The sequence below is a fragment of the Peromyscus leucopus genome, chromosome 14 (genome assembly GCF_004664715.2).
Source record: "Peromyscus leucopus breed LL Stock chromosome 14, UCI_PerLeu_2.1, whole genome shotgun sequence".
NCBI classification, from domain to species: domain Eukaryota; kingdom Metazoa; phylum Chordata; class Mammalia; order Rodentia; family Cricetidae; genus Peromyscus; species Peromyscus leucopus.
Genome location: NC_051075.1, coordinates 66238010 through 66262695, shown reverse-complemented (window position 1 = coordinate 66262695; position 24686 = coordinate 66238010). Strand labels below are relative to the sequence as shown.

Sequence of the window (24686 nt, the reverse complement as noted above, 5' to 3'; positions counted from 1 at the left end):
ACTTAAGTGTTAAAATGCTGTAACTTCAGGGCTTGTCCCGACAGGCTCAACCCTGAGAAGTTAACACCACCCACTACGGGAACCCGGGGTTCCCAGGAAGCCCAGGATAAGCCTGCACTTGATTGTTTGGCTTTAGGTGCAGTCTCAGAGGCTTGGTCCTTACAAAGTCCTGACTGGAACATGCCTCAGTGTCGTAAAAAGTAAGCTGGATGTGGTGGTGCATGCCTCTAGAATCCAAGCACTGGGGAGGCTGAGGCAGGAGGATGGTTGGGAGTGACTAAAGAATATCAGTGCAGGGCTAAACGTGCCCCTCGGTGGTAGAGTGCTAGCTTGGTGTGTGTGGGTCTCAAGGCACCATTCTTTGCACTGCCAAAGGGAACACAAACATAAGTCATCCCCCCCTTCGACAGACAGAGACACACACACACACATATACACACATACACATACACACCCCATGAGACAGCTCATCGTACCAGACTTAGGGATTTTAGTCTTGTTTGAGTTCCTGCCAGTTCCCTGACCTGCAGCAGAGCACCTGTGATCTTTAGGGTGAGGTGGCTGGGTGTTACAAAGTGTGATCAGACACTGTTCTTGGGAAGTGTGATTGAGCAGTGCTCTTCTTGGAGTAGATGAATGCAGACCCTTTGACTACAGCGAGCTGCGGGCTGTGTCTCATTTGAGATGTTCCGTCAGCGGCCGCCGTGGAGTCACAGACTTCTGAGATGTTGTGCACTCTTCAGTTCATCCTAAGTGCAGTTTTTATATGCATTCAGAGCGACTCAGAACCATAGCAGCAATGGATGATGCCCTCAGAAAGGAATCCCGCCGAGTATTTTTAGCAACAACATACTTCTTTAATTCTGTAATCGAGTTCCATGCTCCACAGCTTACTTCACTTTATAAGAAGATGGTTCTGCTCTTCCAAGGTATGCCATGTAGTAAATTATTACAGAAGTATGGATGACCTATTTTTCCGCCTGTCCACGACTTAAGAGAATCGCATAGGGATTACTATGTACCTATTGTGACATGTAGATTCTCAGAGAACAACTCAAGGGTAATCAATTCTGTTTTTAACCTGTCAGTCACAGTCCTGGCAGGAGATTGATGGCTCCCTAAAGTGAAGTAACTGAGGAGAATTTGATAAAGACTAGTTCACAGCTGTGGGCAAGTGTATTGGAAAGCAGCGTGGGATGGCATGCTCACCCTGGAGGGAAGTGGATACAGGCTATGCCAGGGCATGTTCTTGCCCTGTGGGTCTGAAGGGGTAAAGAAGGAAAGGAGTAGGCCTTAGAAGACAGAAAGTAGCTGGGCTTCCCTCTCCAAAGGCACCATGGCCTTGAGAAGCAGATGCAGCTAACCCGCTGTGCCCAGTAGCACCAAGTATGGGATAATGTCCTGCCCCCTGTCTCCTCCCTACTCCGTGGCTCACTGGTGCTTTCCTTTAGAGGAGCCAGAGACTGGCTGGATCATCTTAATGTCAGCTTGGTGTGGGGACGGAGCAGGTGACCCTGCTGGACCCTTGGAATAAGTCCAACACATAGGTATGCATCGTGGGGGTGGGGCAGGTGGCCACATCCATCGCAGTGGTCCCCACATGCCTTGAGTACCTGGTAGGTACACTTCATCACAGGTACTAGTAGGGCGAGTGTGGCCCCCAGTGGTCAAGTGGGTCATGGTAGGAGGCTTGTTACCGTCTAAAGATCTTTCTTTCATCTCTGGTGGTGTGGCTCAGTTGTTAGAGAGCTTGCCTAGTATACATGAAGCCCCGGGTGCAATCCCTAGCACTCTGTAAACCAGGCGTGGTGGTGCACACCTATAACCCTGGGGGCCGGAGACAAGAGGATTAGGAGTTCGTCGTCGTCGTCGTCGTCGTCGTCGTCGTCGTCGTCGTCGTCGTCATCATCATCATCCACACAGCAAGTTTGAAATCAACCTTGGCTGTATGACACTCTCCCCCCCCCCAAAAAAAAGCCTCAGAACCCCAAACTCTTTTCAGTAAGTTCTGATAGTCCTTATTTTTAAGCAGATGATAATAACTTTTCCATGTTTGGAAGAGGGTACAAAAATCAAAAGGCTCTTTCCCAAAGAAGAACCAACCAACCTCCCTCCCTCCCTCCCTCCTTCCCTCCCTCCCTCCCTAGCTGGCTTTGTGGGGGAGAGTACAGAGCTAGCTTTTGTGAAACATGAGCATCTTACACTCTAAGAAGAACTTTCTTGTGCTAGGTGACCCTGACCTTGGATGAGGCCCTGTGGTGGCTAATGTGGATTGCCAATGTGAATTGCCAATGCGACAGGCTCTAGAACACCTAGGAGATACACCTACCTCTAGGTAGGCCTGTGAGGGACTGTCTAGATTGGGTTAATCGAGATGGGAAGATTTACCTTACTTGTTGACACACCGCTCTATGGTCTGGGTCTTGGCTCCATCAGGAGAAAGGGCTGTTGAGCACCAGCATTCACTCTCTGTTCCCTGACTGTGGTTGCTGTGTGACCAGCCACCTCATGCCCCTGCTGCTGTGACTCTCCTACCACGGTGGACTGTACCCTCTAAGCCAATCTAAGCCCCTCCCTCCTTTAGGAAGTATTTTGTCTTGATAATGCATAAAGTGACTAATACAGACCTTGTCAAATCACCAAGACTAACTGGTCAAGACTCTACCATCCTGGAGTGTGCCGTGTGCTGAAGGTTATTCTCGGGGCTGCCACAGGAGGAAAAGCCCACCGAAGTAGACGCGCTGTTTTGTGGTTGGTGTGGTGGGTTAGGTTGCACAGTCAGAGCACTCCATGGGCATTTGTGTCCTTTGTCTCATACAAGATTGAGAATGGTGGCTCACATATGTATGCATTTGTAAGTGCTGAATTTGTATGTTACTTATCAAAAGTGTCATTCCTGTCCTCGCTATTGTGTGTGCACCCCACCCCCCAGGCCAGGGACCCCTTTCCTGAGAGCTGAGTGCTCTGTGTGTGTGTGTGTTATGTAGTGTATGTGGGGGGTGTTAGGTATGTGGTATGTGTGTGCAGTATGTTGTGTGTGTGTGTGTACAGTATGTGGGATATAGTGTATGTGGGGGAGTGTTTGGTGTGGGGTGTGTGTGTGTGTGTGTGTGTGTGCATGTGTGTGTGTGTGCGCACACATGCATGTGCATGTGTAAATGCACGACCCTGATGTTAGAGGAGAATGTCAGGTGTCCTGCCCTATCACTCTCTCATTCCTTTAAGACAGGGTCTTCACTAAACCTCAAACTAGACTAGTGGCCAGCAAAAGACCCATTGATTCTGTGTGTGTGTGTGTGTGTGTGTGTGTGTGTGTGTGTGTGTGTTTCCCCTCAATTACAGGCACTTGCATATGGGGGTCACATCTAGTTTTTTTTCTTTTTTCTTTTTTTTGGTTTTTTGAGACAGGGTTTCTCCATGTAGCTTTGGAACCTGTCCTGGGTCACGCTCTGTAGACCAGGCTGGCCTGGAATTCACAGAGATCCTCCTGCCTCTGCCTCCCAAGTGCTGGGATTAAAGACATGGGCCACCACCGCCTAGCTACATCTAGCTTTTTAAGGTGGGTTCAAGGATTTGAATTTATAAGCTCTTTTTATGTGAACCATCTCCCCAGCCCACGTTGACGTGTGTGGAGGCCAGAGATAGATGTTGGGGCTTCCTCTGCTGTTCGCTGTCTTGTTGTGATAGGAGCTCACTGAATCTGGAGATCAGTGATTCTGCTGGACTGGCCAGCGACCCAGGGATCCTCCCTGCCCCTGCCTCCCCAACGCTGGGATTATGCTTTGTATGTGGGTGCTGAGGGTCAGATGCAGGCCTTTAGGCTCTCACGGCAAGCACTATAGCTCAGCCAGTCAGGTCCAGTTTAGACAATTCTAGGTGTTTTGTTGGACAACCCCCCCCCCCACCATGTGCTTTTTTGAGACAAGCTACATGTAGCCCAGGCCAGCCTCAAATTTGATATGTTGCTAAGGATGACTTTGAACTCTTGGTCTTCTAGTTTCTGCCTCCCTAGTGCTGGTGTTACAGGTATGTGCCACTACCTTTACTCTAGGTAATTCTGAAAGAACCATATTGGACTGTGGCTTTCTCTCCTTCATTTTCTGGGCATTGCTTTTTTTTTTTTTTTTTTTTTTTTTTTAAATAAGAGACATTTCTTGCCAAGAGAATACAGAAAGGTTTCATCAGGATCAGGGCAGGTGTATACAAGCTGTTCCCACCTTTCAGCATGTGGTTTATCTTGGTATAGCCCTTTATGCAGATCTGAGAACCTTGGGAACCATGCACACATAATTGGAAATGTTTGTGGCCAGGCTGAGTTCTCTCACATTGCTAACCTGGGGCTGCAGCCTTGAATCCTGCCACTGCCTCTTGCCGACCATGATCGGGGCCAGGTTTCCCTCCTTACAGGGCTTGGCTTTTGTGGCTATAAATGCTTTTAAAACCTGCTCAGGTTGCTTCATGGAGTCTTTTAGGTTCACTTGAGGTGTGTGATCACTGTTCAGAATTTGTCCCATAAGAGGAGAGGTGATGTTTCTGCAGAGAGATGGTCACATGCCAGCAACACAAATAGAATACAGCAGTGAGGACGTCAGTGTCATAGGCTTGATTTTTTTTTTTTTTGTCAGAAACAGTTGACTAAAGGAATTCGTGTGTGTGTGTGTGTGTGTGTGTGTGTGTGTGTGTGTGTGTGTGTGTGTGTTCCACATATCAGAATGAGCTTGTGTGTGACATTCCTATTCTGGGATGTCCATTGCTTATTATAGTGGTCCATCCAACATTAATTGTGACTTTAAAATGTGGCATGTGTTTGTAGTGCAGCTGGCTACTGCCTGATTGTGGTGTCTGTCACGGTGTGTTTTGGTGGTGAGTTCCAGCTTCTAGTTTCATACTGCTTTTAGTGACCTCAGGCAAGTGTGTTAGCCTGTCTGAGCCTTCATTTCCTTATCCCGATACTCCCCGCCTCCTAGGCTGGCTGGGAGAATTAAGTGAAATAACAAATGTCAGATGCTGGAGAGTGCACGGGGCGCCCGGTCAGTTAATGTTAATGGAATCACAGCTGCTGTTTCTTTGAAGCCCCTTTGCTGCCCCCATTGAAAGTGTGCACATCTGAGTTGTAAGCAGAGCTGAGATTTACTAGGCGTGGCAATATACAGAGGGCACTCAATATTCCTTCCATAAAATTCGCATAGATAATCTGAAATGTGGGCTGAATTTTGGAAGCCTTTCTCACCAGCCTTCCATTTGCCATTGGGACACCCAGGGTGACTGTCAGCTGTCAGTCAAAGGGATGAGCCTTCAGGGCCGTCTGTTCTTTGTACCTCCTCCGGTTGCGATGAGTTCTCAGGTGAGCTCCTAGAGATTGACAAGCCGGTGCGTTGTCCAACTGGTCTGGCCATGTTAGGATCTCACAGATGGAGTCTAGGTGAATCTCCATGTGGCTGGTTTGGTTCTCACTCTGAAAAGTCAGCCAGCATTGATGCTGGTAGCCCTCAGCAGCAGGACTCACAGGTAGGTAGCATGTGTGAGAAGGCAAGGGTTATTCATACTGTCAACTCCCTTGGATCTAGAGTCTCCTAGAAGGCATGCCTCCTTGGCACACCTTTGGGAGATTATTTAGATTAGGTTAGCCTCTGGGCAAGTCTGTGAGTTTTTATCTCTTTTTTGTTTGCTGATTTTAGAGACTGGGTTTCTCTGTATAGCTCTGGCTATTCTGGTACTCTCTCTGTAGACCAGGCTGGATCCCACTCAGAGATCCGCCTGTCTCTGCCTCCCCAGTGATGGGATTAAAGGTGTGCACCATCGCCCAGCCGAGATTATCTTGGTTAGATTAATGGAGTAGGAAAACCCACCTTAAAAGAGTCAGGCTAAAAGAGAGGCACCATTCCCAGAGCTTGGGTCCTGAACTGCATGAAAAGAAGAAAACAAGCTGGACACAAATATCCATCACTCTCTGCTTCCAGACTGTGGACACAATGTGACCAGTTGCTTCAAACCAGTGTGCCCTGGCTTTTTCTGCTGTGGTGGATTGTGAGCCCAGTATGCCCCGTCTCCTTTAAGTTGCTTTCTTCCGAGTATTTTATCACTGACACAGGAAAAGTAACTAATATAGTAGGAGCTTGGGGCTGTTTGTCTTTTAAATTCTCCAAAATAGGCCTCTGGGAGATAAAGCATGCCCCGACAGGGGAGGTTTTGGAGGTGGCTGACCAGCACATGATAGCTTTTAAGTCAGTGAGTGTGGAAGCTCAGGCCTCTACACTGCATGGTGAGCTGTTTTAGGGCCAAGTGAAGTGGTGTTCTGGGTACACACCTCCCCCTTAGCATCAGCTGTAGGATTCATCATTCTCTTCCATCTCCTTCGTGTGTTGGCTGTAGCTAAGGCCTTCCAGGTAGGTACCAATCCCTTAGCATCAACTGTAGGATTCATCCACTCTCTTCCCTCTGTGTTGGCCATAGCTAAGGCTCATGTCCCCCTTGAAGTTTGGGACTGGCTGTTAGCCTCCCCGATTTCCACTTTGGCAGCTCACTTCTTTCCTTGGCTTCGTCCGTTTTAACCAAGACTTAGAAGAAATGAAAGAATCTCTAACCGTAGCCTGTTATTTGGCTCTTCAGCTTTCCTCTACTTGGGTCCTGGGTGCTTTCAGATCCATCTTTAGAGCTGTGGTGCCACACAGATGAGGTCCATTTGCAGACACTGAACTGAAGGCTGCCCCTCACTGCTAGAATACCTGGGCTGGAACTTAAAAGTCACTGAAAAGGCAGTTTCTCCATAAAAGTGGGGTTAGTAGTTTAGCAGGATGCTGTGGCTGAGAGCTGGATCCAGAGCTCAGGAATTCCCAGGGAGGTCTTGGTGAAGGTGATGGAGGGTGTGTCTGTGGTTATCAGTGGGCCACGGTCACTCCCTGAAGACAAGCATGCAGCCCAGTGACTTTGATTCAGAGCTCAGGTCCTGTGATTTTTTTTTTTTTTATAAAGCCAAAAGCGCTAAGTGTTCGGCTTCCCTTTCCTTGCACGCCCGTCACTAGCACTTAGAACCTGGCCAGGTGCTTCTGGCAACCTTTAGTTTTGGAAATAAGGTGATCAAATTATATGTGCCGATTAGATAAGATCACACTGGAACATTTAAAAATAAATGAGTAACTATGGGTAACCAAAAGATAAAGTGGTCCTGGGAGAGCTGGTTGTAATCTATCCAGGGGTGTCTGTGTTATCCAGGGGTGTCTGTGTATGCCAGACTCCAGCCGCTGTAATTGCCCTCATAAAATATTATTGCAGTTTCTGAGTCACCTGAAAGCTGGTGGAGGTGCGGGAGAGAGTGCAGAGTCAGCCAGAGCCTGGCTCCCCCCCACTCCGCTTCATCCGGCCGCGTCATCACATCCTTTCCTGGGTCTTTAAGTTCTAAAACTAACCAGGATTTTTATGAGTAAGTGGGGTGAGTGCTAAATTTTACTCTTCACATCTCTTAGCTTTAAGTCAGTTTACCTTTTAAACTATAAAAAAGCAGGGAAAAGTGATCAAATACAGAACTTAATTTTTTTGGGGTGGGGTTTATTATTTTATGTGGATGTATGTATATGTGTGTCACAGCGCACGTGTAGAGGTCAGACAACTGTGTAAGAGCTGGTTCTCCACTATTTTGGTTTTTTAAGATGGAATTTTTCTTGTTAGCCCTGGCTGTCCTGGAACTCACTTTGGAGACCAGGCTGGCCTCGAACTCACAGAGATCCACCTGCCTCTGCCTCCCCGAGTGCTGGGATTAAAGGCGTGTGCCCCACCACTGCCTGGCTGGTTCTCTCCTTCATGTGTCTTCTGGGCTTCACTGTCTGGTCAACAGGTGTGGGAAGCAGGCCCCTCACTCACTGAGCCATCTGATAGCCCCCAGACCTAGGTCTTGATTCCGCCGTTTATTCTCTTTGTAATGTGCTTGCAAGTTTCAGGCCAGCCTGGGCTACGTAGCAAGAAGGACTGCTAAGTGTAGTGCTGACCAGCCTTATTACCAAAGAGAAAGCCCATATGTAGAACAGCCCATAGTACATATATTTGTATTATGTTTGTTTATTTATTGTGTGCATGTGTGTGAAGGTCAGAGGACATCCAGAAGGAGTCAGCTCTCTCCTTCTCCCACGGAGACCCAGGGTTGAACTCCGTGCTTCAGGTGTGTCAGTGAGTACCCGTGGAGCCATCTTGCCAGTCTTTATTATTGTATTTATTATTTATTATTGCAAAATTAATATTATTTTACAATTTGTGTGTGTGTGTGTCCATGTGTGTGTCCATCCATGTGTGCAGATGCAGATGTCATCTCATAGGTCTGCTGTTACCCTCAGGCAGTAACATTGGTGGTTGGTAGAGAAATGGCTGGCTAGCTGGGTTCTTGCTAGAGATTAATTTGGTTTTAATCAAATCTTGGAATTATTTTGGTTTTACTTAAGTGTTAATGCAAGGAGGTTGTTGATTCTTCCTGCATAGATTAACACACAGATACCCCCCACACACACACCCACACACCTTCACTATAAGAATTCAAAGAATTCCTACCCACCTCTCCCACAAGCCAGGTACCTGCAGTGAACAGGCGTCATTTAGGGCTTTCGAGTGAGCCTCTGAAAGAGCTAGGAGCTAGACATTGGAGGCACCACAGAGCTCATGGGTCTGCATGTGGTACAGGTGACACTTGAGAGGTGCCATCCATCTAAAGTCATAGAGTGTCTGTGGGCAGAAGTGGCAGCGTTTCTCTTCTGGTACCTGGAGGACACATCTGTGCCCTGGGGCTGCCTGGGTCAAGATATCCTACCTCCCTTGCTGAGGGGCTGGTCTCCCTGCTCCCTACAGCAATATCCTGGCTCTCAGGACAGTGTGTTAAATGAGAAGCATGTCTCTTCCCTATTCCTTCTGTTTTTGGTTAAAAAAACAAAAACAACAACAAAAAAAACCTCTCCAAACTATCTGGAAGTTTAGATGAATGCTCAAGGGATCTTTGTTTTGCTTTGCTTCCCCACCCCAACCCCTTTCCCTTGTCAAGGTCTTTCTAGGTAAATGTTGTCTGTCCTAGAACTTGTTATGTAGACCAGGCTGGTCTCGAACTTGGAGAGTTCCACCTGCCTATGTGATTATAGGTGTGATCCACTCCACCCAGCTGGAATGTTTCATCTTCTGCTTCTAGAACAACTGCCTGTTCGTTACAGAAAGGGGCACTGACTTCTCAAGACAAAATTTCTCTGCATCATTGTGTTTCTCCCTCCTGCTTCCCTCTTTCATGTTCTTGGCTAATTTCCGAGATGATTTTCCCAGTGGTTTTGAAATGTAAAGGTTTTCCCCAGTGTCTTTAGACTGTAGCCAATAGAACTGTAGATGGACCGCAAGTGCTCCCGGGAGTCTGTCCTGTGCTGAGGGATCTCACCTTGGTTCTTCCCATGTCCCTTGAGGCCCACATCTGGACATCATGGTCGTTTGTTAGAATGACCTTTCCCTGTTCTATCCCTGCCCGCTTCCCCAGTGTTGTGTGTCCAGAGAAGTTACATGGACCTGCTTCCCGTCCGGGCCAGGTGCAGTGCCGGGGGCACTGTGTATGGCTTCATCACAGTGAGGATCAGGGAGACTATCTCTGAGATGCTGATGAGGAAATGGGAGTCCAAAAAGACAATGGTGTCCCCCAGCCTCCACCCCAGGTAACACAGTATCTGAGCAGCATGGACAGGAACCACACAGGTGTATTCCCTCGACATGGGGAGCCTCCTTCCTGGAATGTTCTCTAGAGAAGCTCTGGTCTCACTCTTGGTCCCCTCTTACAGACACACAGGCATAAGGTGGTTGTCCCTCAACCCGTTGGAAGATTGTACCAACCTCGGAACTACATTCCATGCCACAGAGAGATTGCTAGGAGCATCAGTGCCGTGGGGGCAGGGGCTAGGAGTGAGCTGAGTATGTGCGCATGCTCTGTGCAGTTGGAAGGTTTTCCTCCCTCAGGCCTCATCTTTTCTCTGCTTGATGGTCCTGTAGCCTCCTTTGGCCAGCATAGGTAATCCTTTATAGTTTATTGCCTGCCTCCCTCTGAGGTCCTGCACTAGGAAAATGGATTCCTCCTCAGGGTCTCCACACCCTGCCCAGCATCTCTTGCCCCGTTGTTCTGTACAAATGATGGTTAAGTGGCCTGCTTCCAGAGGAGCCCAAGAAACACACTTTGCTCGGGCTGTGGAAGTGTGTGGGATTCATGTGCTGTAAAGTGTGTGTGACGGGTTGTGTGTGGTTCACTAAAGTTTGTATGCAGTGGAAGTGTGTGTGTGTGTGTGATGGGGATGTGGTTCACTAAAGTCTATGTGCAGTGGCAAGCTTGGGTTATCTGGGGCCTGGGCTCTGAGGGCACCACTTCTGCTCACCGACCCCTTCCCCAGCTGCCTGGCAGTTTGGACTTGAGGAGCTGAGTGTGAGCTGGTCTGTGTATGGGGAGGAACCAGGAGTTGGGGAGAGGAAGCTGTGTTGTAGCCTGGTGGTCCCCGGAGGTTAGTTAGCGACCAGGGTAAAATGCACTGGACTGGTCCAGAAGACCTTTAACCTCCCTGACCCTGGGCAAAGTTTGTACACGTTGTAAGGCATGGCAGCATGATAAAAATGTCAGCTGAGGCCCCTCTAGAAAGCTCCTTGGTGACAAACGAGTGAACTTTATGGTTTGCAACTATGTGTAAGGACGCCTCCCTAGAGAGAGCACAGCGCCCAGAACCACCCAACTCTATCCTAAGCCTGGCTCTGCACCTCTTCTCATCTCTGCCCTCTGCTCTCTCCTCTGAGCCAGGCTTCTCCTCACCCTGTCCAGGAGGGGCTGCATGGCCCTCTTGGGAGCAGAGACGTTTGATAGGAAGCCCAGAACCGCCACACGCGCCCCGAGGGGCGAGAAGACCGAGCTTCTCTGAAGCTCTCCCGACTGTCCTGACTGTGACTGGCTGGTTCTTGACGTTTGATCTACTTCCACCCATTCCTTTCCCCTTCCGTCTCCATGCACAGTGCATGGAGTCCATTAGGCCGATGATGGAGAGTATAACATCAGACAGACAGCTATGTGTGATTATGCTTCGTTTCTCATGTATAGGTAGATCTGTGTTGTGTACGTGTGGATCTCTGTTTGCATATGTATGGGCACGTGTGTGGGGTACACGCATGCAGGGCCTGCCTGACGATAATCTTGGGCATCTTTCATGGGTGCTTTGGCATGTTATTTGTTGAGGCAAGGTCTCAGTTGAACCCAGTGCTCACCAGTATGGCTACTGTCCCTCATGCTCACCCGGATTCAGGAAAGCCAAACTCCCCGCCTCATGTTTGGGCCGTGAGTGCTTGACCATTTAGCCAGCTTCCCAGCTCTGTGACAGAGTGAGGAGGGGTGGGGGATTAATGAGATTTACATTATTTCACAGCTTTAACAATTACCGGCTTCTTCTGGGCAGTCCCTGTGTGTTTTGGAGCACGGTGTTGACAAGATGGCCATTTAGCTTTGCATTACCTTCCTAGTAACAGGAGCTGATAACTGTTGCTATGTGCCAAGCCCAGTACTCTCTCATTCCTCCTCAGCCACAGCTCCAAGAAGCAGATGTTGTGACGGCAATCCCATTTAGAGACCAGGAAATTGAAGCACAGAGCAGTTCCGTACCTTGCCCAGGGTCACACAGCTGAGACGTTGAAATAAAACTTGGACTCCAGTCTTTAGGACTCTAGTTTCCATGCCAGCCAAGCTTAAGGGCTACCCTCTGAAACCCTACTGAGTGATGTGCTTCTCACTCACTTTACCAGACCCCAGGAAAATCAGCGTCAGTGGGGGGGACGCAAACCCCAAACCCAGGATGATAGGCCCTCTGGGGACGTAGTTTGGTCAGGAAGGCGTGTAAGTTGCGCTACCCAGGTACACAGTGCAGCAAGGCACAGCCCCGCTCATCATGTGTGGCCTCCTTACTGATGAGCATGACTTTTAGTGTGTGTCTGTACATCTCCCCTCCTTCTCCTCCCTACAGGTGCCCTGCCCTGCTTCCCCGTCTGGGAGCATCTGACTTAGATCCCCATTGATGTCCGTTCCCCCCTCAATCCAGAAGGACCAGCCCAAATCTCTCAACCTCAGAAGCCCCCTTACCTGGGCCCTTCTGTTCCCAGAGCCACAGAGCTTTCGAGTTGGACCTGGATACAAGTGTGGGACTGCAGGGCAGCAGCGGGCAGCCAGGTGCGCCCTGGGCCTTTGCACCCAGAGCCACACTCGATGGTTACAGCCCGGCTTCCTTTTGTGTTTGTCGCGGTTGCCAGGGTGGAGCCGCGTTGTCAACAACAGAGACCGTGGACTTCAAAGATGGAAAGATTCCCTCTGGCCCCTTCGGAAAGTTTACCAAACCCTGTCGCAGAGGAGCGGCCGGTTGACAGTGTAACCCTCAGTCAGGCCACTTCAGACCTGCCTTCTGTGCTCATGGCTTCGGCTGCAGGGCTCGGGTCAGGGGGGGTACGGCTGGGGGAGATAGGTGGCCCGAGTTCCCCCTCCCTGCCTTCTGCTCTGGGTGAGACAGGGCCTTCTGTAGCTGTGCTGGCCTCCAGCTCTGTACCCAAGGGAGACCCTGCTCTCTCGGTGCGCTGCCTCCACTTCCCAGTGCGGGGGTCACAGGTGGGTGGGCAGCAGCACACGTGGTTTTGTTTAGTACGGGGGATCGAACCCACCCGAGCTACATTCCGGTGCCCAGTAAGTTCTTACAAATACCATAACCAGTACATTTACTGGGGGTCAAAGGTTATGTTGTCAACGGCGTGTTGGATTTCTCCCTTCTCTCGTCTTCTACCTGGTCAGTTATGACAAACCACTCTTGCTTTCCCTGGCACTTTGAATCCGTTCTCATACCCATCTAGTTCTCCAAAACGCGTTCTGAAGCTGCGTCCTTTCTCCCCCTGCTCCTCCTCCTCTGCCCTTACATGACTCCATGCCTGTGGTGCTCACACCTGGAAACTGACCCTGATCTACACTTCCCTGCACAGTCCCCCTTGACACCCCCAATCCCCGCATCCCCCACAGTTGTTGCCCCCTCACTTTTCCTTCCCATCTAAGTTGTTCATTTTTACACTGCTCATGTTTTTCCTCTCTGGAATACAAGCTGCATGAAGGCAGCCACCTTTTCGTGTGACTTTTATTCCTAATGTCTCCTCCACAGTGACTGGCAGGTAGCTAAATAGGAAGGGAGGAAGAAATGAGTGAATGAACAAGCAAACGAATGTTGGTTGACCAGTCATTAATGAGGTTGGGTAATGTTGGAAACATCCCCAGAAATGGCATGTGAGAAACACACCCAGTTCCCTGTCATTTTAAAAAACAAGGTCTCTATGACCACACTCCCCAGCTCAGCCTCTAGTACCACATTAAGTGTGTCTGTTACTACTGTTGGGAGAGGCCTTGATCTTGGAAAGGGTCTGAAAAGGACTTTACCATCTGAGAAGTTCTTAACTAAACCACATGAGTTGCCACATGACACCAAAGAGAAGGCTTGGAAATGAGGTGTCCTGGCCCTCCCACTGCTCTGAACCCCAAGGTCTGTGATTGATGCTTCACCCTAGAGCCATCAGAGGCTTTGGAGAGTCCCCGTGGGTACGTACCCAGGAAGCATTGCATTGAGCTCTTCTTCTTTGGAATGCCTGCACTTCTCGGTGGAAGACACACTGTCTTAGTGTATCTTACTACTTTTCAATCAGTGCTTGTCTGGTCAGAAAAACAGTCAGACTCCCCTAAAACTCAAAGTACTAGCAATCCCAGACCTCAGCGGAGTCCAAAGGATCCTTAGGATTTCTTATCTTAGGATCCGAAGCCTGAGATTGTTAATGAACACTAGTACGCGTACTGACTAAAGTTGGAAACGTGAGTTTGATGGTCATGATCCTTTTCAAAAAAGGAAAGTTGTAGAAGCTGGGTGGTTGTCAGTGGTGTTGACTTTCTGCATAAAGAAGTCACAGTGGCCAGAGATTGGAGTAGGGGGTGCCTAGGGGGCAGATACAGTGATGAAAGGGGTTATGTTAGAATACTAAAAATCTTACCAACATACAGAACTCTTCCCAGGTCACTGTTGAACTTAAAAACAAAAACAACCCTCAGATTTAATGTAATGGAACATGTCTAGTCAGACATGTTCTTGTTGTTACGATCTCTTCAATACCTTAACCTGTCACTTATTTCTTGGGTGCCTGCAGGCATGGCCACTGTGTTAGGGTTTGTTTGTTTGTTTGTTTGTTTGTTTTTTAAATCACATCATCCCTGGGTTTGCCTGTCTCTCACCAGTGAGAGAGCCAGGACTTTCTCTGATACCATGACTTGTCCATGGCCACACAGGAATGGTTATGTGGCTGCAGACTACCCATTCTTGTTTTTCAGCCTCCTCCTTCTCAGGAGCTGGATCACTTACTGGGGGATTTTCCTGCACAAATGTGGGGTTTATTCCATCTAATCTTTAAATGGTATCACAGCATCATAAACAGGATACTTGAGTTGGGATTGGGAGAACCACATTCCTGGCTTATACTTACTTACCCCAGAAGGCTGGTTGGGTCCTGATTGCTTTGTTGTGAGTGTTTTCAGGTGAAAGATTACACTGCCCTGCCCGGAAAGCCATCTCGATGAAAACAAAGGCCCTTGGGCTCCTGCATCTGGGACCATCTCCTTGCAGAAGTGTTTCTGTTGAACTTTGACTGTGACCTTCCCATAGCTTAGGCATCCATAGCTTAGACTCCGATGCACTGGTCCCTGGCCATGGGCTCCACTGGGAGCCTTTGAAGAGGGTCAGGCCAGTCCTCCCACTGCTGAGAGCTAGCCTGCTTTGGTGGCTTCTTTTATTTCAATGTCTTCCCAGAGGTCCTCCCAGCCCTCCCCACACCTGCCCACTCCTCCTTGCCTTGTGGCTTTCTTTAAAGTACACCATTCAGCTTTTTCCATGGGAAGAAATGGGGGATCCAGTGTCTGCTCTCCTTGGAAAGGCTGGGTCAAGCCCTTTGAACTGTACCAGACTTACAGTTGTGAGCATGAAAAGAAAGGCTGTGTAGGCTGATGAGTTTTGGGTCTATAATTGCCCAGATGACTAAAGCCTGCATGTATGTCTTTAGCATAGACGCTCTGGGACTGGGTGACTGGGGTGGTTTCTTTGACCATGGCTTATAGGACTCTCCTGTCCCCAGTACACCAGAAACAGTTCATTCTAATTGTGCTGCTGTTCCTAAGACTTGAGAATTATCCTAACGTGTGCTTTGAGTGTGTGAGGTTTATAAGAGAGCAATTTGGTGAAGGGATAACTGAAGTATAGAAAAAAAAATCTTCAAATATTTTTGGAATGGCTTAGCTTTAGTGGTCCTTCGGTGGGGTTTTCTTGTACTTTCCTCCTTGTGTTAAAGGTTTTCTTGAGCTGGGCAGTGATGGCGCACGCCTTTAGTCCAAGCACTTGGGAGGCAGAGGCAGGCAGGTGGATCTCTAAGTTCGAGGCCATCCTGGTTTACCGAGTGAGTTCCAGGACAGGCTCTGAAGCTACACAAAGAAACCTTGTCTCGAAAAACAAAAAAAAAAAAAAAAAAAAAAAAAAAAAAGGTTTTCTTGTTTGTTTTTCTGAACTTTGGAATTGGAAGACACCACCATTAAGCCTGGAGGAGACAGCTGTGGAGGAGTATCAGAGAAGCTACCTGGGAAGCTGGGTTGGGTGGGTGTGGGACGAGGTCATTATCCTCTTTTCTTTCCAAATCAGTAAATATTTACAGATGATCTTTTCAAGTGGTGTGGGTACACTGGCCCACTTGGAAGCAGGGCAGTGAAAGCTGCTCTTCCTGACACCATTTACGGCCCAGTCCCACCCACTCTTAAAGCAGCATGCTGCCGATCTTTGACCAATCGCCTCCAGCCCACCCAAAAGTGGCCTTCAGGGGAAGCCCACCCCTCTCCCCTCCCCGGGGAACACTTTTAGCCAATTTACACTTTTAAAGTGTGACCTCTCCTAAAGATTCTTAGAGGCTGGAGCAGATTGCTGTGAACTTAAGGGGAACACCACCCCCACCCCCCAATAAAAATAAAGAATACATTGGATTCTGGCTTAGGTTTGCTATTGTTGCCTGAAGTCTTTTGTTTCTTGGGGGAAGGTAATTTACATTCCATTCCAAGCATAAATGTTCTTTTGTGAACAAGTTTGGGGGAGGGACACGACCCAAAAACAATGAGTGGATTACTTTTCCATTTTTGTAAAATCATGCCAGTATAATGTGGTTTCCAACAGCTGGGGTTTCTAGAGCAGAAACGGAGTGTTGAGGTCGTCTGAGTACTCTTAACATGAATGTCAGCCAAATTATAGATGTTTTTGGAAGAGACTATGTATGTTCTTCCAAAGTCATACTGAAAAGTAAGAGATTCTTGTATTTGGGTGGTTCAGATACGAAAACTGTATTATTGTACCAGAATGACCATCTGAATTGTCCAACTTAGTGCAAAGAGGAGCGGCAAGCATTTTATGGTGTCCTGTTGTCAGAGGACAACATTCAGGTCTGGGAAATTGTTACCAAATAACAGGAGGCTTTTAAGAGTAACTGTAGTAGAGCTATGTGTTTATATATACTCTGTACTGTAGTAATACAATTAATAATACTGTATTAATACATTTTCGTTTTAATTTTTTTTTTCAGAGTATTGGGAAAGGGTCATTGTGGTGCATAGACCCAGAGTATAGACAAAATCTAATTCAGGCTTTGAAAAAGACACCTTACCACCCACCTCCCACCCCTCAGGCTTATCAAAGGTAAGTAAATTGGACTATCGGATTTTTTTTTTTCTTCTCTTAAGTCTCCTGGAATTGTGTTATTCTATCAGAGTCAGGCTCTCAAACTAATTCAGTAGGCTGTATGAGATTTTTAACAATAACTACAGATAAATGAGAAAAAAAATGAAGTATGATTAGGAGCCACATCCATTGATGTATTTCCTGTGACGCTTACCATTTCTGCTGCTCCAGGGGAATGTGTCTCCAGAAGGCTTCCAGGTAGGTGAAAGAATGTCTTCCTGGGCAGAAACATTTACAAAGGGAAATTGATGGCTTCCATATCTCCCTGGGTCACATTTTGTTGAGGCAAACAGGTGACAACCACCTTCCCATGGCCTGACTATACAGATGTTGAGCGAAGGCTCACTCGTCTGTTGTCATCCCGTTTCCATGGAGACAGGCTCCTCAGTGATGGGTTTGTTGTGGTTACCAAGTGTTTGCCGTGAGAACAGTGGCCACTTCTCCTCCTCACATGTCTGTTTGTCATGAGATTGAGGTCAGGAGTGCATTTTTACAAATATATAACGGGGGGAAGGCGTTAAGTAGATTGTCATGGTTTGAAGAAGCATGTTAGCTCGAGATTAGAAGAAAGGGCCGTATAGAACAAAGAACCAGATTTCAAAGTGTGGAGTCTTAGCTACTCTTGGTGCTTGGATTTGTCATCAACCCTACCAAGAAAGTTTTTGAAAATTATTTTGTGTATTTATGTGTATGGACATTTTGTCTGCATTTATGTCTGTGGAGTTCTTGCACGCTTGCTGTCTGGAGGCTGGAAGAGGGCATCACATCCTCTGGAACTGGCGTTACAGATGGTTGGAGCCACACTGTCAATGCTGGGAATTGAACCTGGGTCCTCTGGAAGAGCAGCCAGTGCTCTTAATCACTGATCCATCTTTCCAGTCCCCTACCAAGAAATTCTAAAAGACATGTGGCAACATCTCTTTTGTAACTATCCAGTTAAAAGCAATTGCCCCGGAGTAGACCTTTATGTTAATTGGGAATGGCCTGATGTCAGAAGCCTGGGGAATTTTACAGTCCACTTGCAGATTTTTCTGTTCTGATGTTTGTTCTGCAGGAGGGCATACAAAGTGAGCCTCTGACGTGGCATTAATGAAGTTCTTGTGCATTCCATCACAGGCCCTAGACAATCAGTCTCCGGCAAGAGACGGGAGGAGCAGCTGGGCTCTATGAGAAGACTGCTGTATGTCTGCCTTTGCTAGGCGATTAGCGTGATGGTAGCCATAGCAACTGGAGTGTCTCCATAGTAACGCGTAGCTGAGACAGGTGCACTTGCATCACAAGGCTGTTTGTTGCCTGGCAAAAGGACAGGCCATTAGTACTTAGATATACGCTGTTGCCTTAGAAACAAATAACCCTCCATAGCAACTACAGTTGGTTCACAAGGGTATTTTTTAAGGAGTGGGGGGAAACCAAGGTTGTAGCAGCTTTTGTCTGTGTTCATAAAAATCAGTGGACGCATACTTTATTTGAAATGACAACTTGAGGTCATATAGCTGTAGGAGGAAAAAAATGGGATTTTCCAGAGCAGCCTAGCCTACATTGTAGAAATGTCCAGAAGGACAGAGCCATATGCTTGGCTTTCTGCTTGTGATGGTAACCACTCCTGAAATGGAAACTGGGACTGGAGTAGAGAATTGCTCCTCTCTGGGGTTGGTGGGGAGCCTGGCACGAATTACTGAAGTATTTTCCATCTTCACAGTTTCTGACCCCCCACTCCACTTGTTTATCTAGTTTCTGCCCTAGAAGTATGTCACACTCGTTTGCTGCTAGCACGTTAAAAATGTAAGTGTAATTCACTGGGTCGTGTCATGGGTTCATTTAGGCCAGTATCTTGTTGCCAAATGTGACCCCAAGGGAAGCACGACAATTATTTAATAATTTGAAGGATTATAACAGAGCTCTGGGGTTTACAAGTGGAAGATACTCAGGCCAGAGGTATTGTGAGCTGGGCATAGCCTAATGACTTCACTTGAGTTTTAATATGAACATAAAAATGCAGATGAACCAGAGTTTTTTTTTTTTTTATAGTAAAAGCCAACTTCCCTTTCTCCCAATTACCTGAGGGTGGAGGACACAGTGGATTTTCCATTAGTTACCCATGCAAGTGCTTAGATTTCAAGTCCGTCAAGGTCACTGGGTGAGTGAGGTGACAGGTGAGATTCCAGCCTGTCTCTTCCATGTTTTGACTCCAGCAGAGAGCACTTTGCTCTCTCCATGCCTTTGTAAAGAGTTTGCTGGAGGAGCCCATAGTGCGTGAAACCATACTGAGGCTGGGCCACGCCCAGTCGTTGGCAACGAATTTCCATGCACCGGGCCACTTGTCCATGTGACTTTGGGAAGAGGGAAGTGGAACAGCCAGTCATAAACAGATACCAGAATGCTGAATTAACCTGGTCTGGCCAGGTCCACTGTGACTCAAGGGGTCATTGTCAGCTCCCCCGTGGAGTCACTGGGAAGGGTTTGACTGCGCGGAGCTGGTACTTGGCATGCTGGGAAGATGGTGATTATACCAGAAGGGTGGCTGTTGCTGCCCCTGGCAGGTGTGCTTGGCAGCAGCAATGGGCCACGCTGCAGGTGGCTGGAAGCTCGGTAGGAAATCAAGGCGTCTGAAAACACTGCCCCAAACCTTGTTCCCATCCAAATGTAATGCTAAACATCGCATTATGTCGGCTTGCACCTGTTTTCCAAGATTTTTGTCGGAATGGTCCTCTACACCCGCTTTCTTTTTTATGCTAAGTACTGTTTTTAACCGAAATGCAGAGAACTAACTAGGTGATGTTAGCCTGTGTATTAATTTATTGGTTTACGTAGGGCACCATGACAGAGTCCCACCACGGAGTGAGTCAAGTAGCATAAATGTGTTGCCTCACACTCCCAGTGGCCAGGAGTCTAAGGGGTTGGCAGGGCTGGTTTCTTCTGGTGCTGTGGGAGAAGATCTGCCTCCCCGCGCCCCTGCTGCCTCCCCGCTCCCCTGCTCTGGTGGCCTCCTGACTAGTTGTGGTATTCTTACACTTCACATGGCCTTCTCTCAGTTTGTCCTTCCTTGGAGGACACTAAGCATTTTGATGAATAAGAGCCCACCTTATCCACCGTGTGACTTTAACACCCCCAATGATACGAATCTGAAATACAGTCACATTCTGAAGTACTAGGGCCTAGGACTTCTACAAATAGGAATTTTAGGAAGGTTTCGTTCAACCCTCAGCATTCTGGAGAAGCAGAAAGTATGGGTGTGTTGAACATGCAAAGCAGTAGGGGACTTGGAGGACACTGGGACCGTCCTAAAATCGCTTGTGTGAACCACCTGGGACGGGTGGGACAACGGACTGAGTGATGTTAATCGCATTATAAATGAAATATCAAACAAGTGTCTGTGAGCCCGGATTATAGACATGAATGAGCTAAATATCCCATAGAGAAGAATTCCATGTCATTGATGGGAATAGTTCTGCCTAAGGACGTCTTGCAAAGAGTGGACTGTAGAGAGGGGTCCTAGAGGATGTGTATAGTGTGCAACACTGCCTACCAGTCAGAGCTCTCCTCTAGGGCTGGAGAGATGGCTCAGCAGTTAAGAGCACTGGCTGCTCTTCCAGAGGACCCGGGTTCAATTCCCAGGAGCTCCAAAGCCTCTCTGGCCTCTGTGGGCACTGAGCACACACGGTACACAGATAGACGTGAGGGCAAAATCCCATATACAGAAGAAAATCAAAATACATAATTTTTAAGCTCCTCTTCTTGGGTGGAAGGTAGCAGGCACACCTAACCCGATGCCAGTCTCCTGCCTCTGTGACAATGCCTCAGGTAAATAATTAAAAGGAGCAAAAGATGTTTTTGGCTCACAATTTCTGTTCGTAGTCCCTTGGCTGTGTTACTTTAGGGAAGTGGCAGCCTGTACATACATGTGGAAGGAGTACATGTTAGTGGAGGCTGCTTACCTCAGGACAGTAGGGCAGCAGAGCAGGGAAGGAGGAAGGAAAGAGGCAGGAATCGGCCTGGAGTTCCAATATTCCCCCCAAGATCATGCCCCTCCCCCCATTACCCAACTGTCTTCTAGTAGACCCCACCTCCGCCATCTCCCAGCCACAAGCTAGGGACTAGCCCTTCATTCAGCGTGTGGGTCTTACTGGGTGGAGGGGATGTGTAAGTTCCAAGCCAAACGGTGGTCTTCCTGCTGAAACCCTTTTGCCTGTTTTAGCCTCAGGGAAAGCTTTGTGCTCCACCAGCATGGTCTCCAGAACACTGAGTTGGCATTCCTCACAGCTGCTGAGGTCATCAGAAAGAAGGAATGTCTTCTGAGAACTTTGTGGAGACTAGAGCAGGCTGGGGAGACACCGTGACGGCCGTAGGAAACCTGACCCTGAACAGAAAAGGGACATCAGACAGAAAAAAGTCAACGCCAGCTAACCTGTGCAGTTCAGCTGGAAGTAATGTCCTTGTGTGGATTTCTTAGTTGTGATCAATGTATCATAATAACGCAGGGTGTTAGCATGACGGGAACCTGAATGGGGGTACGTGGGAACCCCCCCCAGTTGTCGTAACCAAACAACCAGCTCCCCAAACACAGATGAGTTGAGTTTGCTCATTCTATCGCTTTTACACCCAGATCGGTCTTGCTGTAAGGAGGCGAACCGTTCTTGCCTGAGCATGTTGTCTGAGGACTTCTCTGTCATAGTCACAGTACCACTGAAGAGCCGACGGTCAGGGCTTCTTCCTTCCTTCCACTCCTTGTAGGATCTGCTGAGCCGTAAGAGGGGTGTCGTGGTCATCTAACGTTCGTTCCTGGCCCTCCCTTTCTCACTGTGAAGAAAGAGGTGCTCAGCTGTGCTTTGTAGAGTCCCCATGGCTGACTGAGTTCAGGGACCAAGGCCAAATCAGCTTGCACAAGGTCTCCACACCTTTGCCAAGGTCAGGTGTGAGCATGGCCTCCAGAGGAGGGGGGGCTGTTGTTTTTGGATTCTGGAAAGCACAGTGGGCTGACTCACTGTTTAGCGTGAACGACTGCCCTTCCTAGATGGAGCCCTTCTCGGGAGAGGATAGGCATGCTTCTTGTAGATGCCGCCAGAGCGAGTGCCTTCTGAAGCTGTACTCTGTTCTGATCCGTGTTCCCACCAACCTGAGTTACATTTATTTAATTTGTGTATAGGTGTGTATGTGCATAGGGGTCTGAGGACAACTTTGGGGAGTTCGTTTCTTCCCCCGTATGGCTCCCAGGAATTGAACTCAGGTCCTTGAACTTGGTGACCAGTGCCTTTCTTTAGCTGTTGAGCCATCTTGCCAGCTTCCCATCAACTTTTAAATGAAATCTGCACCCCCCCCCATTTTTTGCCTCTCTCCGTGTCTGATGGTTAAATGAAAAGGTAGTTCCCCAGTGGATGAACCAAGCGTTTATCATTTGAGGACCTTATCGGGTGGCGTTTAAATGTTTCAATGCTAAATTGATGTCCTAGAAACTGTTGACACTCTTACCACGGTGTTTGTGACAGCAGATTGTTGTAGGATCTGCTGTAGTGTTTTTATTAGTTAGACACCTTAGTCCAAAGTCCGTCTGCAGGCAAGCATTGTGATACTCCTTCAGCACAGATGAGGAACAGGCTGTGTGATGCACCAGGCAGGGTGGTTTATTGCGTTTCCTGCATGATCAGTTTGTACAGAATGGACGTGATCGTGTTTGGGCCAGGCTTGGTGAGCTCGGTAGGGTTTTCTGGAGGCTCCACAGAAATCCCTGCGTCTCAGCAATCTCCGGTCACTGTGACAGATTGGTCATGGGTGGGTTCTGAGTGGTCAAAAACGTGGATTGAGGGTTTCTTTGTTTCCCATCATGCCTCCCATAACTTCTTAAGAAATCATCACTCTGAGAATAATGGCACCGTATCTTAGAACTTGTTTTAATGTAGTGTGTAGAAAACACTTCAAGAAATTTTTATTCTCACTTTTAAAAAATATAATAAAGAAGCTGGGTGGTGGCTCATGCCTTTGATCCTAGCACCGGGGAGGCAGAAGCAGGCAGATCTGTGAGTTCAAGGCCAGCCTGGTCTACAGGGAGTGAGTTTCAGGACAGCCAAGGTTACACAGAGAAACCCTGTCTCAGTGTGTGTGTGTGTGTGTGTGTGTGTGTGTGTGTGTGTGTGTGTGTGTGTGTGTAAAACCCCAGGCATGCTCTTTATGTTCTCTCTCTCTCTCAATCTCTCTCCCCGTCTCTGTCTCTGTAGCCATTTAATTTAACTTGGAGCCATGTTAGTGGCTTTCCCCAAGCATTTGGCCTTTCTGATATTAAGGTTCTTAGTGAAAATGGTTGTTTTAATGTTAACTCTGCAGAGTGCTAGTGGCTCCTTCCTGCTGCTGTGTGCACGTGCTTTGTAATTCTTTAGACAGAGTAATCCCGCTAAGTGTGTGAGGTCATGTTTGTTTTGGTGGAACCCTGAGAGGGCCCACCAGGCAAATAGCCTTGGCTGCTGGGGTAAGACTTCGGACTGGTGATGGCCCCTTGGGAAAGGCCTGGGGAGGGGGAAGGGAGCTCTTGAGGTGATTGGGAAACTTATCCTTTCAGACAATTAAGAGATCAGTAAATCCTTAAAATGTTAAGCTTGTTAACTTAACGGTGTTAATTCCTCCACTCAAAATGCTGACTTTGCCCTCAGCAAAAATAACTTATTCATTGCTTGGATAGGATGATACAACACACACACACATACACACACACACACACACACACACACACACACACACACACACACACACACACGCCTTTCCTTCTAATTTGTAAAATACTGTGTGGTAGCAGAACTATGAAGCTGCAGGGACTCCAGTCTTCCTACCTTGCACTGAGGGAGTTTAATTGTGAGATCATTGTGCTATTTTGAGTTTCAGTTTGTTCACACATAAAGAACACGAGAAGACCTAGGTTAGGGACAGCAGCAGCCCACTCTTACTTCATGGTAAGCGCCACACCTGATGGAAATCATAACTAGTCCTTGGAATGCCCTTTGCTGTCAGGGCACATATTTGTATAAACTGTATTTTAAAGGGTGAGGGATTACATATTTGGAAAGTTATGTTTCATCTGGTACTTTTTTTCTTAGAGTCATTTTTACAAGAATATTAAAAAAATTGAGAATCAATATGAAGCCTCACCGTGCTAAATTGGTAGGCGAGTGTGGTGCTAGTGTAAAATAGGTATGGGATCGGACTGCCGGGTTCTCTGCACTGGGGCTTCTAGACGTGTGTCTCACTTTGTCAGGAAAATTGGAGAGGGTGGGTAATGGGAAGCATTTCAAATATAGGAACACTCTCTTATTTGTCAGAGTTATGCTGCCCAGTATGAGCTTTAAAATCCATTAGTTGACTATAATTTTATTTTCATATCAAATCTCATTATCTATTGACTTCCATTACGTTTTGCGAGTTGGTCTCATAGAATATTTTTGACCTCAGCACTCTGCCTTGGGTATGCTGTGCATTGTACATTTAATTCCCATTCAGGGCGGCATCATTTTATTTACTTGGAAAACAGCCCGTGTTATCGTGGAGCCTTTAGATTCTAGGTGGATCTCATGAATACTGGGCCCATTCATCGCATCTCATTCTGTGTGCATACTTGGAAGCTGAATGTGTAAGCAGCGTGGCCGAGGGTGTCTATTTTACTCAGGTACTGAATAAAATTCCTGGCCCAGGGAGCCAAGCTGGTTGGAGTGACTTTGTCATCTCTGCAGTCTGGGGGACCTGCAGTGGCCGCTTCGTATTTAGCGGACGTGTTAGGAGTCTGTTGAGTCTATGCTGCTGTCACTCCTGAGCCAGGGAAAACAAAGACGCAGTGTGCTTCTGATGCCTCCCGAGAAGAAAGTGGAGGTGTGGATGGAGCCCGGAGGGGGGCTGGAGTCTTTT

At 47.8% G+C, this 24686-nt stretch overlaps 1 protein-coding gene across 9 annotated transcripts in view; it reads left to right on the top strand.

Moving 5' to 3' along the window:
* Foxn3 (forkhead box N3) overlaps window positions 1–24686 on the top strand; it is a 396979-nt gene that overhangs the window by 216112 nt on the left and 156181 nt on the right. For all 9 annotated transcript variants that reach the window (XM_028886613.2, XM_028886620.2, XM_028886618.2 and 6 more), the window contains one exon: window positions 16651–16763. In XM_028886613.2, the coding sequence (XP_028742446.1) occupies window positions 16651–16763 (113 nt within the window). The remainder of the gene's footprint in view (window positions 1–16650; window positions 16764–24686) is intronic.